We start from the raw sequence: 13,457 nt of genomic DNA on the forward strand, positions 1-13,457 counted from the left end.
CGGCAGTGGAGTTCGCTGCGCGCTGTTGGGGTCCACCTGTCTCTTCGCTTGTGTCCGTCTCTCTAGTGTCGCGCTCGCGTCCCGACGGGCCGCTCTAAGCCTCGACATGTCGTACAACTACGTGGTAACGGCCCAGAAGCCCACCGCCGTGAACGGCTGCGTGACCGGTGAGGCTGCCGGGGCCGGAGACCCCGGCGAGGGAGGGAGCTGGGGGGAGCCGCGGCCTAGGGAGGCCCGCGGCCCCCGGGGCGGCCGGGCAGGAGTCGGCCCGGCTAATGGAAGGCCCTAGCGGCCGAGGAAACTCCCCAACCCCGCGACCTCGAAAGAGCCGTCCCAGTACGCGCTTTTTGGGGGTTGGAAGCCGCTCTCAAGGGTCCCCTTTCGTCCTGGGGAGGTCACTCGGCCTCGAGGACAGGGCGGGCCCAGTGAGACAGAGGAGTGTGAGTTGGTTGTGCGGTGTTGTTTGGGCCGGAAGATTGGCCTCCTGTGGCCGGGAAAAAGGGAGGTGGTAATGGCGACTTTGGGGTCAGGATTTTCCTGTGGGGAAGTCTGGGGGGCCCAGGAGGTGGAGGGATGTGAGGAATGCCCGCATTATCCCACAGAGGGAGAGGAGCCCTCTTCAGGCTAACCCCTTTGCCTGGGGCAGTTGTTTACATGAGGGCCGTGCTGGAGAAGAGGTTTGCCTGGCCCAGTGCTGGGTTTTCCTTATTGACGATGCGCTTGGACTCTTAAGGACACCGAAGTCCAGAACCCGGGAAGAGTCCTCTTAACCCACATTCTCAGCTGAGTGTGCAGACCCCAAGCTTGCATGTTTATATCCACCCTAATCACGATTCCAAAACAAAACTGTTTTTCAGAGTTGGAGGTAGCTGAGTGTGGGTGGGGGTATTGGTAGACGACCAGGAGGGCAGGGGGTGTGGACAAAACAGTGTTTTCATGTAAAGCTCTGGGACTTTTCATTTGACTTGGTCTGTCAGATAAAAGTTTTGTGAGACTTTAGATGAAGACTGGAAGAAATGAACACTTTCTCCGGCATTCTCAATTAGAGCCTGCCACTGTAACTGTAATAGGAAGAGTAAAATTTGAGGGACGAGAGCCATGAGAAGGGATTACGCAGTCGTTGTCAGTTGGAGGACACACGGCTCTTAGGTCCAGTCCAGTTTTCTTAGTCTGATTAAGAAAGTAGCTTTGTTGAATGCGTGAACTGAGACTCTTTGAGGTGCCGGGTATGATGATAAGGGGAGTACCTGGAGGGAGTTGGAGAAGTATGTGAAGTAAATGAGAATTTTGGAGGTATTTAGACATAAGTGATAGGATTATTTTGAAGGGATGGAAGGCCCTTCCCCTGACTTCAAAAGTTAGAGGGTCTGTTCTTTCAGGACACTTTACTTCAGCCGAAGACTTAAACCTGTTGATTGCCAAAAACACGAGATTAGAGATCTATGTGGTCACTGCCGAGGGGCTTCGGCCCGTCAAAGAGGTGGGCATGTACGGGAAGATTGCGGTCATGGAGCTTTTCAGGCCCAAGGTAAGTGTTGCAGTTGGGACAAGCAGTGGAGGGAGAACTGTTGGTTGTAGGTTGTTTTATGTTATTTTTGTTTATTTATTTTCTTTGAAACGGGTGTCTCGCAGTGTTGCCCAGGATATCTTGAACTCCTGGGCTCAAGCAATCCCTCCGCCTCAGCCTCTGGAGTAGAGTAGCTGAGCGATTGTAGGCATGCGCCACCGTGCCTGGGCTGTGTTACGTTGTTTTGCGAATTCTTGAGATGGGTGGAATATACCTTAGGAGAGAAACTCTCTTCTCTTTTTTCTCTCTTTGGATGGCAAATTTCAGTATGTACTCTTGACCAAGCTTTCTAGAAGTAAAAGGAGAGATTTATTAGGAAACATTTATGAAGTTGACTTCTTTAGGAGACAGAAATTAAAGCAGTTTGTTTCAGAGGATAGGCTACAGAGTGGGGCAGTCCTGGCTTCATTCCTTGTTAATTCTGACTTTAGGTGTCACTTAAGGCACCTTTCAGATCAAGTCCCCTGGGTTATTGTGAAGATGAAATGATTCAGTAACACAGGGCCTATCATATAGCAAGCATTTCAAGTTATGTTAACAATTACCAGGCTGGATGTGGTGGCTCACGCCTGTAACCCCAGCACTTTGGGAGGCCAAGGTGGGTGGATCACCTGAGGTCAAGAGTTTGAGACCAGCCTGGCCAACATGGTGAAACCCTGTCTCTACTAAAAATACAAAAGTTAGCCAGGTGTGGTGGCATGCGCCTGTAATCCCAGCTACTTGGCAAGCTGAGGCATGAGAATTGCTTGAACCCAGGAGGTGGAGGTTGCAGTGAGCAGAGATGGTGCCCATTGCACTCCAGCCTGGGTGACAGAGCGAGACTCCGTCTCAAAAAAAAAAAGAACCAGACAACAACAACAAAAAAAACAATTACCATCAGTATTTTTATTATTTTAGTGCAAATGTATTCACCCAAATCACCACTACATTCCTTTATGATGTCTTAACTGAATCTGGCAAGAAAGCAGTGGGTTCAAAATTTTAATTATAACCCTTTGAACAAAACAGTAATTTTTTGGAGTCTGTGTTAAATGAGTGAGACTTTGTTGATCCATTTTAGCTTCCATTGTTATTCCCACATTTTTTTTCTCTTTTTTCAAATACTTGGAGAGGAGTGGAGGAGGCATTACATTCATCTTTCAGAATTTGAATGGGATGATTGAGATTAGCTTGAGATTGAAATAGATGAAGACTTTGTATATAGAGCAGAGAGATGGAGAAAAATGAAAGTGAGAAATAGATGTTTACCAGCTTCAGTTCTGGCTTTTCGTACATGCCCTTAGGGTGTATGTGTACCTAATGTGGATTACAAGCTCACCATGTATTTTCTCTTTAGGGAGAGAAGAATTTGGAAAATTCTTAAAGAATTTGGTATGCTTAAAGACTGGACAGGTTGTTCCTGTTTTAAAAAGAATCTCTTTTGATAGCATAACATTGGTTTCCAGGGGGAGAGCAAGGATCTGCTGTTTATCTTGACAGCGAAGTATAATGCCTGCATCCTGGAGTATAAGCAGAGTGGCGAGAGCATTGACATCATTACACGAGCCCATGGCAATGTCCAGGTGAGGTGGCTGCTTTAGGCCGACAAAAGTTTTCTAAGTAGGACTGTCATGATTCATGGAAAAAAATTAAAATGCTGGGGGCAGCTCGCTATTCGATCAGAGAAGTGAAGAGAAGACACTATGGGTTTGAGCTTTTTGGAGAAAAGACTCCTGTAGTTCACTCAAGGCCCAAGGGACAGAGCAGTAATTCATTGAGATTCAGTGTTTCATGAAAAAGACATGCACTGACATTGGGGCTCCAACTATTTGGCCTATCAAATAGATCCATTAGTTTTACTACCTCTCCTAAAGTTTTTGTTTGCAAGTGGTGCCCAGTGTCCTCTGTTGCTCTCTGGATGTTGAGGTTCTTCCCTAATCCCAATTTTGTTTCTCAGGACCGCATTGGCCGCCCCTCGGAGACCGGCATTATTGGCATCATTGACCCTGAGTGCCGGATGATTGGCCTGCGTCTCTATGATGGCCTTTTCAAGGTTATTCCACTAGATCGCGATAATAAAGAACTCAAGGCCTTCAACATCCGCCTGGAGGAGCTGCATGTCATTGATGTCAAGTTCCTATATGGTTGCCAAGCACCTACTATTTGCTTTGTCTACCAGGTACTGGATCGGGAGGAGAGGGGGAGAAACTGTGAGGCTGATGTGATAGGAGTTGTTTTTGCTAACTGGAATGTCTGGGTTTGGTAGGCTAGAGAGAACCGTTTACTGTGTTTGTCCTGAAATGTTTTGAACAACACAATTAACATGGGTCAGACTTTTGTTGCTTCTTGAGTGCAGTAGTACTTACTGTGGAGGCAGCAAGCTCTCTGGGGCTTGTAGCAGGTTTTAATCCTGAGATTACACTCTGGCTGTGGGCCTTGGGAGATTTCACAGGATGACCTAGTTTATACTTTGATTCTCTTACTGGAGTGCTAGGGGATTATTAAAACTTAGCTGTCGAGAAATTATCTAGATCTTGGCCTTTATATTAAGTAAAGAGAAATTGTCTTGGTGATGCCTTACATGTGTTTTTTAAGAAGAGGTTTACATTTTGTCCAGCGATCACTTGTGACTTGCTGGCTTATTTTCATTTTATTTTATTATTATTTTTTGAGACAGAGTCTCACTCTGTCGCCCAGGCCGGAGTGCGATGGCCTGATCTTGGCTCACTGCAACCTCTGCCTTCTGGGTTCAAGCGATTCTCCTGCCTCAGGCTCCTGAGTAGCTGGAATTACAGGTGCGCGCCACCCGCCCAGCTAATTTTTGTATTTTTAGTAGAGATGGGGTTTCACCATGTTGGCCAGAATGGTCACAAACTCATGACCTCGTGGCCCTCCTGCCTTGGCCTCCCAAAGTGCTGGGATTACAGACATGAGCCACTGCACCCGGCAACTTGCTGGCTCTTAACTTCTATTTTAGTCTGTGCCTAAAACTTTAGCAGAGCTGATCCTGGGCAGCTGTTCTCTGGTCCAGATCTGTTAAGCGGGGGTGGGGTGGTAGAGCACCAGACTAACATGCCAGTATCTTGGTAAAATCTCCGCCCTTTAACAAAGGGCTATGCAGCGTTAAGATCAGTTCATTTGCGTGTGGCTGAATGAGTGACGGAAGGAGATGATAGTCTAGTCCCACATAGACAGCTTGATGGCCTTGTTAGGTGTTGGAAGTGTTGATATCTTTTTGTATATTTCTTAGTGTTACTGTAGTTCTGAGGCTATTGGAATAAGGCCCAATTGAATAAGGTTGAAACCAAGAGATTTTGTTTGATCTTACTAAGTATGAGTTAAAATAAAAACTTAGAATTTCTCTCTGTTTAGTTTTGTAAATGTTAGCTCATTAAAACTTTGATGTTGTTGATTATTCAAGGTTGGTTGTTCTCAGCTTCAGGGCTGCCAGTTGTGATCAGATCTTCATTTCTGCATGTGTGTCTCAGAGGCCCAAATCCACACTTGAACTTTTTGCGAAGCTGTGTCATAACCCTACTCATTGATGGGAAAATGTTTTCATCAGCCAAAAATTACTATCTCCTGTTTTATGCCAAAAATTCAATTTGACAAATATTTAGGTGCTTAATGCTATGTGAAAGGTATTCATGCTTCAGTAGCTATAACAGTGACTAAGATGTGATCCCTGCCCTGAAACACATTGCTGAATTCCTTCCATAACTTCTTTGTTGAAGCCGTCTTCCACTGGCTGAGTGTAGCTTTCTTCCCGTCCCTGCTCTTTAGCATCTTAAAGGTGACCTTGGCAGTCCCAGGATTGACAGGAGTCCTAATTCAGAAAAAGGAGGGGAAAGTGGTGTTGACAATGGCAGGACTGAAAGTTTTGACTTAACGGAGCAATCAATTGTGTTCTCTACTGTTACTCCATCAGAATGCTTTTGAGAATTGTATCAATTTAAAAAAATCTCAGCTGGCGCGGTGGCTCAAGCCTGTAATCCCAGCACTTTGGGAGGCTGAGACGGGTGGATCACGAGGTCAGGAGATCGAGACCATCTGGCTAACATGGTGAAACCCCGTCTCTACTGAAAAAAATACAAAAAACTAGCCAGGTGAGGTGGCGGGCGCCTGTAGTCCCAGCTACTCCGGAGGCTGAGGCGGGAGAATGGCCTGAACTCCGGAGGCGGAGCTTGCAGTGAGCTGAGATCCGGCCACTGCACTCCAGCCTGGGCGACAGAGCGAGACTCCGTCTCAAACAAAAAAAAAAAAGAAAAAAAAGAAAAATGTCATAGGTGTAGCTTATCAATGCCTGTTTCACTTAGCTATTTTGTAAGTTTCTTGAGGCTAAGGAACACACACAGGCACACACACAGTATCTCTTTTTTTTTTTTGATGGAGTCTCGCTTTATCGCCCAGGCTGGAGTGCAGTGGCGCGATCTCAGCTCACTGCAAGCTCCGCCTCCCGGGTTCACGCCATTCTCCCGCCTCAGCCTCCAAGTAGCTGGGACTACAGGCACGCGCTACCATGTCCGGCTAATTTTTTGTATTTTTAGTAGGGACGGGGTTTCACCGTGTTAGCCACGATGGTCTCGATCTCCTGACCTTGTGAGCCGCCTGTCTCGGCCTCCCAAAGTGCTGGGATTACAGGAGTGAGCCACCGCACCCGGCCTTTTTTTTTTTCCTGAGATGGAGTCTTGCTCTGTTGCCTAGGCTGGAGTACAGTGGTGCCATCTTGGCTCATTGCAACCTTCGCCTCCTGGGTTCAAGTGATTCTCCCGCCTCAGCCACCCGAGTAGCTGGGATGGTAGGCATACGCCACCACGCAGGGCTAATTTTTGTATTTTTAGTAGAGACAGGGTTTTGCCATGTTGGCCAGGCTGGTCTTGAATTCCTGACCTCAGGTGATCCACCCACCTCAGCCTTCCAAAGTTCTGGGATTACAGGCGTGAGCCACTGTGCCCGGCACACAGTATCTCTTATGATACCTAGTGCAGTGTGACAAGTTCATTTTTCTAATTCTGTAAACCTTTCTTGGTTGGTTGAATGGTTAGGAATGGTAGATCTCAGATGCTGCAGTCTACCTGGGAATTAATCCCAGGCTCAGCTGGTGATTGTCAGTATACTGATGGATGAGGGTGAGAGGGCTGATGTGACGGGACTGTCAGATGCTGGGTGGTGGTAGCTTGTCCCTTTCAGCACCTCTCTTTAGCCCAAGGCTTACCCTTCCTAAGGGCTAACCATTTCACCTTTCCCCCACCCAGGACCCTCAGGGGCGGCATGTAAAAACCTATGAGGTGTCTCTCCGAGAGAAGGAATTCAATAAGGGCCCTTGGAAACAGGAAAATGTCGAAGCTGAAGCTTCCATGGTGATTGCAGGTTGGTTGGGGGTTTAGGAAATATGCCTCCACCCGGGTCTAGGCTAGTTCCCTGTTCTTGTTCTCTCTCTCACCTTCTCTTCCCTTCGTTTTGGCGCTCAGTATTATTGAAGGTGTGCATTGTTTACCACACCTTTATGTCTGCTTTCTCTAAATTGTGCTTTGTTTTTTTCTGTCTTTGACATTTTCTGTTTTTCATTCCTCCCCCCAAAAGTATAACTTCTCTTTTACTTGGGTGGAGGGATTGACTATAAAACACTGAGATTGATTTGCACAGTGGCATATGGAAATGAGTCTCATTATTTTATTGCTGGGCATAACATTTAAAATTGAAAGGAAGCCAGGATCTATAGTCCCAGCTACTCAAGAGGCTGAGGTGGGAGGTTCATTTGAGCTTAGGAGTTTCAGTTTAGCCTGGGCAGCGTAATGAGACCCCATCTCTTTAAAAAAAAAAAAAAAAAAAAAAAAAAAACCGAAAGGGAGCAATAGAGCTTATCTGATTTCTTTACCTCATAGATGAGGAAACAGGGCCAGAGGGACCTGCCCATGTCTGTCCATGATCTAGCCTGGGCTAGACTCCAGGCCTCTTCACTCCTTGTCCTAACTGTGCCCTTACATTATGTTTGTCTCACTCAGTAGGGAAGTTTTAAAATTCTTAAGAGAAAATTGACTCTTCTAAATGGTGGCCCTGATAATGGGGGGAAGTTAAGCTAAGGAACAAGAGTAGAGACCAGGAAAAAAAAAGTAAAAGCTTTTACTTGGAAAGGATTAGAAGTTGAGAAGAAAAGTGGGGGAGAATGCACGGGGAAGAACATGGAGAAGACTCCCCACCCATAGGAATAGTCAAACACCAGAAGAGTGGCAGTAAAAATATTACCGGGATTAGATAATGGCCAGTCAACAAATTCTAAGAATCTTGTAAAGGCTATCATGTTCCCTGGATTTTGATGTCCTTTTTAAAATAATGATCTTAAAGTTTGTCTTGGGGCTAACTAGACCTGTACTCTTGCCAGTCCTGTTTTGGCAGACCCAGAGTGCTGAGCTTTCTAATTTTGCTGTCTTTCCTGCAGTCCCAGAGCCCTTTGGGGGGGCCATCATCATTGGACAGGAGTCGATCACCTATCACAATGGTGACAAATACCTGGCTATTGCCCCTCCTATCATCAAGGTGAGCAGCAGTCCTCTACCTTTTTTCCTTTCATCTTTTCTTTCCTTGTCCTCACCTTGCTCCTCCCTTTCTCTCGTGTGTCAAAAGGAGATTCACAGATGCCTGTTACACCATTTTCTGTTTATACAAGATATTGCGTTGGCCATTGGGAATACAGAAGGAGATTAGCCTGGATTTGCTTACAGAGAGCTTGGTTGCTAGCTTAGATAAATGATAATCAAAACAGGCTTCCCCTTTTCATTGACTGGGGCAACTTTTTTTGTCAAAGAGACAAGGTCTTACTCTGTCGCTCAGGCTGGAGAGCTAGAATGCAGTGACATGACTGTAGCTCACTGTAGCCTTGAACTCCTGGGCTCAAGTGATCATCTTGTCTCAGCCTCCCGAGTAGCTAGAATTACAGGCAGGAACTACCACATGGGGCAACTTTAAGAAGGGAAAATTTTGGCAATTCCTTCCTTTTTTTTTGAGATAGAGTTTTGCTCTTGTTGCCCAGGCTGGAGTGCAATAGCACGATCTCGGCTCACCGCAACCTCTGCCTCCCAGGTTCAAGCGCTTCTCCTGCCTCAGCCCCCCCTAGTACCTGGGGTTACAGGCATGTGCCACCACGCCTGGCTAATTTTGTATTTTTAGTGGAGATGGGGTTTCTCCATGTTGATCAGGCTGGTCTCAAACTCCCAACCGCAGGTGATCCACCCGCCTTGGACTCCCAAAGTGCCAGGATTACAGGCATGAGCCACCGTGCCTGGCCGTAATTTTGGCAATTTCTGTTGCATGTAATGTGTTCAGGGCTCAAGTCATATAAAGTAATATATTGATAAATTATAAAGGCTGAAAAAGTCAAAAATTTCATGGACTTAGAATATGAAGTTGTAAAAATTAAGCCTTAAAAGTTTCATTTTACTTTCTTTTTGAGAAAAAAGAACAAAATCTAGCTGGCTACAGTGGCAAGTGCCTGCAGTCCTAGCCACTTGAGTGGATGACTTGAGTCCAGGAGTTAGGCTGCAGTGCACCGTGATCATGCCTGTGAATAGCCACTGTACTTTAGCCTGGGTGACATAGTGAGACCCTGTCTCTAAAAAAGAACAAAATCTGTGGTAGCATTGCCACAGTGGTGGGGGTAATTAGTGGTATTAAGAATAAATAACTACATTTGTAATAGCATGCATAGTTCAGTGAATTTTGGCACCAGCTTCCTATTCTGTGTATTTCTATTTTCCTGCAGAATGACGACATATCAGTAAACATATAAGATATATTGATGGAGCTCCTCAGAAAATTATCTTCAAAATAAAAAAGCTCCCCATTTTGTATTAATGGGGAATAGGATCTATCCTCATTTTCATGTAATGTTATCTGAGCGATTTGTCTGCCGGTAAAATGGCTGGGTTTGGTAAAGGGAGTGGTCCAGTAGGGTTTGTTTTCTGGTGTGGAAGATGCTGAATCTCTAATGACTGTTTCCTCCCCATTGGCAGCAAAGCACTATTGTGTGCCACAATCGAGTGGACCCTAATGGCTCAAGATACCTGCTGGGAGACATGGAAGGCCGGCTCTTCATGCTGCTTTTGGAGAAGGAGGAACAGATGGATGGCACCGTCACTCTCAAGGATCTCCGTGTAGAACTTCTTGGAGAGGTAGAACTTGTTCTCCCTGTTCCTCTACAATGTTCTCTTAGGTTCCTAAAGATCCCAAGTGTGTGGTCCCACACCTCAACTCTGGGAATTATGTTACTTAACACCTAACAACAAACAGTTGTTCTTGCTGTGGAAGTTGACTATTGAATGAGTTAGGTATTGGAGAATCTCACAGGATCCTGTGAGAATCTACCCAAGCTGCCCGTGAGAAAAGGAAAAGAAAGGGAAACAAAAGGATATAATCTGGAATTAAATGTCAATCTAGCTGGTTTCAGTGACTCACACCTGTGATCCCAGCACTTTGGGAGGCCGAGTCAGGCAGATTGTGTGAGCCCCAGGAGTTCGAGATTAGCCTGGTCAATATGGCAAAATCCCATCTCTACAAAAAGTACAAAAATTAGCTGGGTATGGTGGTGTGTGCCTGTAGTCCCATCTACTTGGGAGGCTGAGGTAGGAGGATCACCTTAGCCTGGGGAGGCCAAGGTTGCAGTCTGTGAGCCAGGATTGTACCACTGCACTCCAGCCTGGGTGACAGCGAGACCCTGTCTCAAAAAAAAAAAAAAATTGCTGATTTCAGTTCTGGGAGGAGGTTCCCAAAAAGTTTAATATTAATACTTAGAGCCGGGCGCGGTAGCTCACGCCTGTAATCCCAGCACTTTGGGAGGCCAAGGCGGGCAGATCACGAGGTCAGGAGATCGAGACCATCCTGGCTAACACAGTGAAACCCCGTCTCTACTAAAAAAATACAGAAATTAAAAAATTAGCCAGGTGTGGTGGCAGGCACCTGTAGTCCCAGCTACTCGGGAGGCTGAGGCAGGAGAATGGCACGAACCCAGAAGGTGGAGCTTGCAGTGAGCAAGATAGCGCAACTGCACTCCAGCCTGGGTGATGGAGCGAGACTCTGTCTCGGGAAAAAAAAAAAAAAAAAAAAAAATAGGAAGTATCTTTTGGAGCAGGAATATACAAGACAAAATGATAGATTTTTTTGAGTGTAGGGATGCAACAGATGAAGATTCACAAACCAGAGATTTAGAAATGTTTGCTTAGTGTGACCTGGGAATTTGAAACAGAACTGTCCTGAATTACGGCTGCAGTTGGGAGTTTTCTCAGCAGATGTCTGAGATGTGGGTAGTATCTGGATCCCATGTGGAGTCCATTCTCATTTCTTTCACGTTGCTTACTTTCTTCCAGACCTCTATTGCTGAGTGCTTGACATACCTTGATAATGGTGTTGTGTTTGTCGGGTCTCGCCTGGGTGACTCTCAGCTTGTGAAGGTGAGAAGACACTTGTTTCTGGTTTCTTTTTCGCTATCCTCACTGTTTCCTCATCAAATTTCTCCTATGTTTGGTGTCTCTCAGAATCTCTCCGTTTTATCCACATCCCGACTACCCAGCTTTCTACTTGGTTAATTTAACATCCTACCTCTGACTAGCTCTTTGTCTTTGTGGTTCATTCAGCAAATTTGCCGGGCAAGGTGCTAGGTGCTGTGGATACATTGACGTACAAGACCCAGCTCCTACTTTCAAATAGGTTATAGTTTAATGTAATGGACTTCTAGAATATGAAAATTTCGGACCTTCTTTGCAGGAAAATGCATGCAAACATTTTACATTAATTTTCAAACATTCACTTCTTCTCTGAAATCCATCCATGGACTCTAGGTCAGCCATCCTTGGCTGATTAATGGGTCACCTGTAGGATAGTTATTGAGAGTTTCTTTTGGACAATAACCATCTCTTTTGGGTGGTCTGTTAGGGTGTTCTAGGACTAACATAACGTTGTTCTTTCTTCTTAGCTCAACGTTGACAGTAATGAACAAGGCTCCTATGTAGTGGCCATGGAAACATTTACTAACTTAGGACCCATTGTGGATATGTGCGTGGTGGACCTGGAGAGGCAGGGGCAGGGGCAGGTAAGGGCCATTCTGAAAGTGGATAGTTGGTATATGCCCACTCAAACTGTGTCCTCCTAGCTATGCTTATCTAGAATGGGGAGGGTGCACTGAAAATACTTTTAAGAGCCCCCTCATGAATCCGAATGATATAAGGATAACTACTGTTTATTGAGTGCTTATCTTGGTCTGCCAGGCACTTGATATATATTATCTCTAATTACACAAGTACCCTAGATAGGGATTTTTGGCTATCTTGGAAGTGAGGAAAATTAGGGCTGAGAAAGATTAAGTAACTTTTTCCAAAGTCACCTAACTTAGTAAGTGGCAGGTGTATATAACTCCAGATCCTTTGCTCATTCTAGTAAACTAGGTCCCAGGGATCTAAGCAAGCTTGCTAAGAGCAGTGGTAGAAGCTTTTCGCTTCTTGCACTAGGATGTCCTGTCTGCTCCGTAAATTTGAAAAACTTTGGAAATCAACCTCTGCCAAGTCTGCATCCTCAAACCAGCCCCACAATAAAGGTTCTTGGATTTAGGTATACCGTGTTTGCTTTCTGGGCATCAGTATGACTGGCCCAGTATCTTGAGGGGGTTCTTTAGAAATGTTTTCTCTGCTTGCAGCTGGTCACTTGCTCTGGGGCTTTCAAGGAAGGTTCCTTGCGGATCATCCGGAATGGAATTGGAATCCACGAGCATGCCAGCATTGACTTACCAGGCATCAAAGGTAGCTTTTTTGGTGAACACAGGATGCAGATCTTATATGGGGGACTTTGGCCTTGTTATATGTTCTGAAGGTGTTTTGGTGAGAGCCAGAGGAAAGCAAATCAAATGAAGAGTGAAAGTCATAACAACAGATCAGAAGCTTAAACATATCTGAAAGTATAGAAGTAAACTTCAAAAAAAATACTACTAATCAAAATTGGTAGTAGAACATAGGACAAGGGGATTAAAAGATTATAAATTAAATTTAATGTTTTTATGAGGGAACTGGTAGAATTCATAAAGAGACAGGATATTTTATGAAGATATATGTATAAATGTAACTTCTAGATAAAAAATGTAAATCTTCCTAAATTCCAGGAGAATTTTAATAAAAAAAAGATCAGAGGCTAGGCGAGGTGGCGTGGCTCATGCCTGTCATTACAGCACTTCGGGAGGCCAAGGTGGAAGGATTGCTTAAGCCCAGGAGTTTGAGACCAGCCTAGGCAATGTAGACCTCATCTCTATAAAATTAAAAATTAGCCAGGGGTGATGGTGCATGCCTGTGGTTCCAGCTACTTGGTTCTAGCCTAGGTGTTTGTAGCCTTGAGGCTGTAGAGAGCCATGATTGTGCCACTGCACTCTAGCTTGGGCGACAGATGTTGTCTCCCCCCCCCAAAAAAAAGAGGCTACACAGTGAAAGACATTTACAATGTATAAGCTAACCTAAAACAATATGACAGAATTGATATGGAACATAGTTGTCATGTCAGTAAATGTAAATGTCCTGTTTGAGGACAACATAAATCAGATCAAATCATAAAACAAAACCACCTTAAAGTTGTATATAGGAGGCACATCTTTAGAAGAGTAGTTCTGAAGGCAGGTGCAGTGGTGTGTGTCTGTAGTCCCAGCCACTTGGGAGGCTGAGGCAGGAGGATTGCTTGAGTCCAGGAGTTTGAGACCAGCCTGGGCAGCGTAGCAGGATCCCATCTCAATTTAAAAAAGGGAGTAATTCAGAATATGAAAAAAAGTATGGGAAAAGGTGAATAAAGAAATAGAAGTAGGCCGGGCGCGGTGGCTCAAGCCTGTAATCCCAGCACTTTGGGAGGCCGAGACGGGCGGATCACGAGGTCAGGAGATTGAGACCAT

General features: G+C 45.3%; 1 protein-coding gene across 1 annotated transcript in view; it reads left to right on the forward strand.

Moving 5' to 3' along the window:
• The window catches only part of DDB1 (damage-specific DNA binding protein 1, 127kDa), a 36,514-nt gene that overhangs the window by 144 nt on the left and 22,913 nt on the right, over window positions 1-13,457 (forward strand). Inside the window, exons 2-11 of the mRNA XM_011942733.1 lie at window positions 67-167; window positions 1,380-1,528; window positions 3,013-3,129; window positions 3,504-3,725; window positions 6,802-6,916; window positions 7,986-8,083; window positions 9,556-9,714; window positions 10,906-10,989; window positions 11,511-11,627; window positions 12,228-12,330. Coding sequence (XP_011798123.1) covers window positions 107-167; window positions 1,380-1,528; window positions 3,013-3,129; window positions 3,504-3,725; window positions 6,802-6,916; window positions 7,986-8,083; window positions 9,556-9,714; window positions 10,906-10,989; window positions 11,511-11,627; window positions 12,228-12,330 — 1,225 coding nt within the window. The 5' untranslated portion in view covers window positions 67-106. The remainder of the gene's footprint in view (window positions 1-66; window positions 168-1,379; window positions 1,529-3,012; window positions 3,130-3,503; window positions 3,726-6,801; window positions 6,917-7,985; window positions 8,084-9,555; window positions 9,715-10,905; window positions 10,990-11,510; window positions 11,628-12,227; window positions 12,331-13,457) is intronic.

The sequence above is a fragment of the Colobus angolensis genome, unplaced genomic scaffold, assembly GCF_000951035.1.
Source record: "Colobus angolensis palliatus isolate OR3802 unplaced genomic scaffold, Cang.pa_1.0 Scaffold21, whole genome shotgun sequence".
NCBI classification, from domain to species: Eukaryota; Metazoa; Chordata; class Mammalia; order Primates; family Cercopithecidae; genus Colobus; species Colobus angolensis.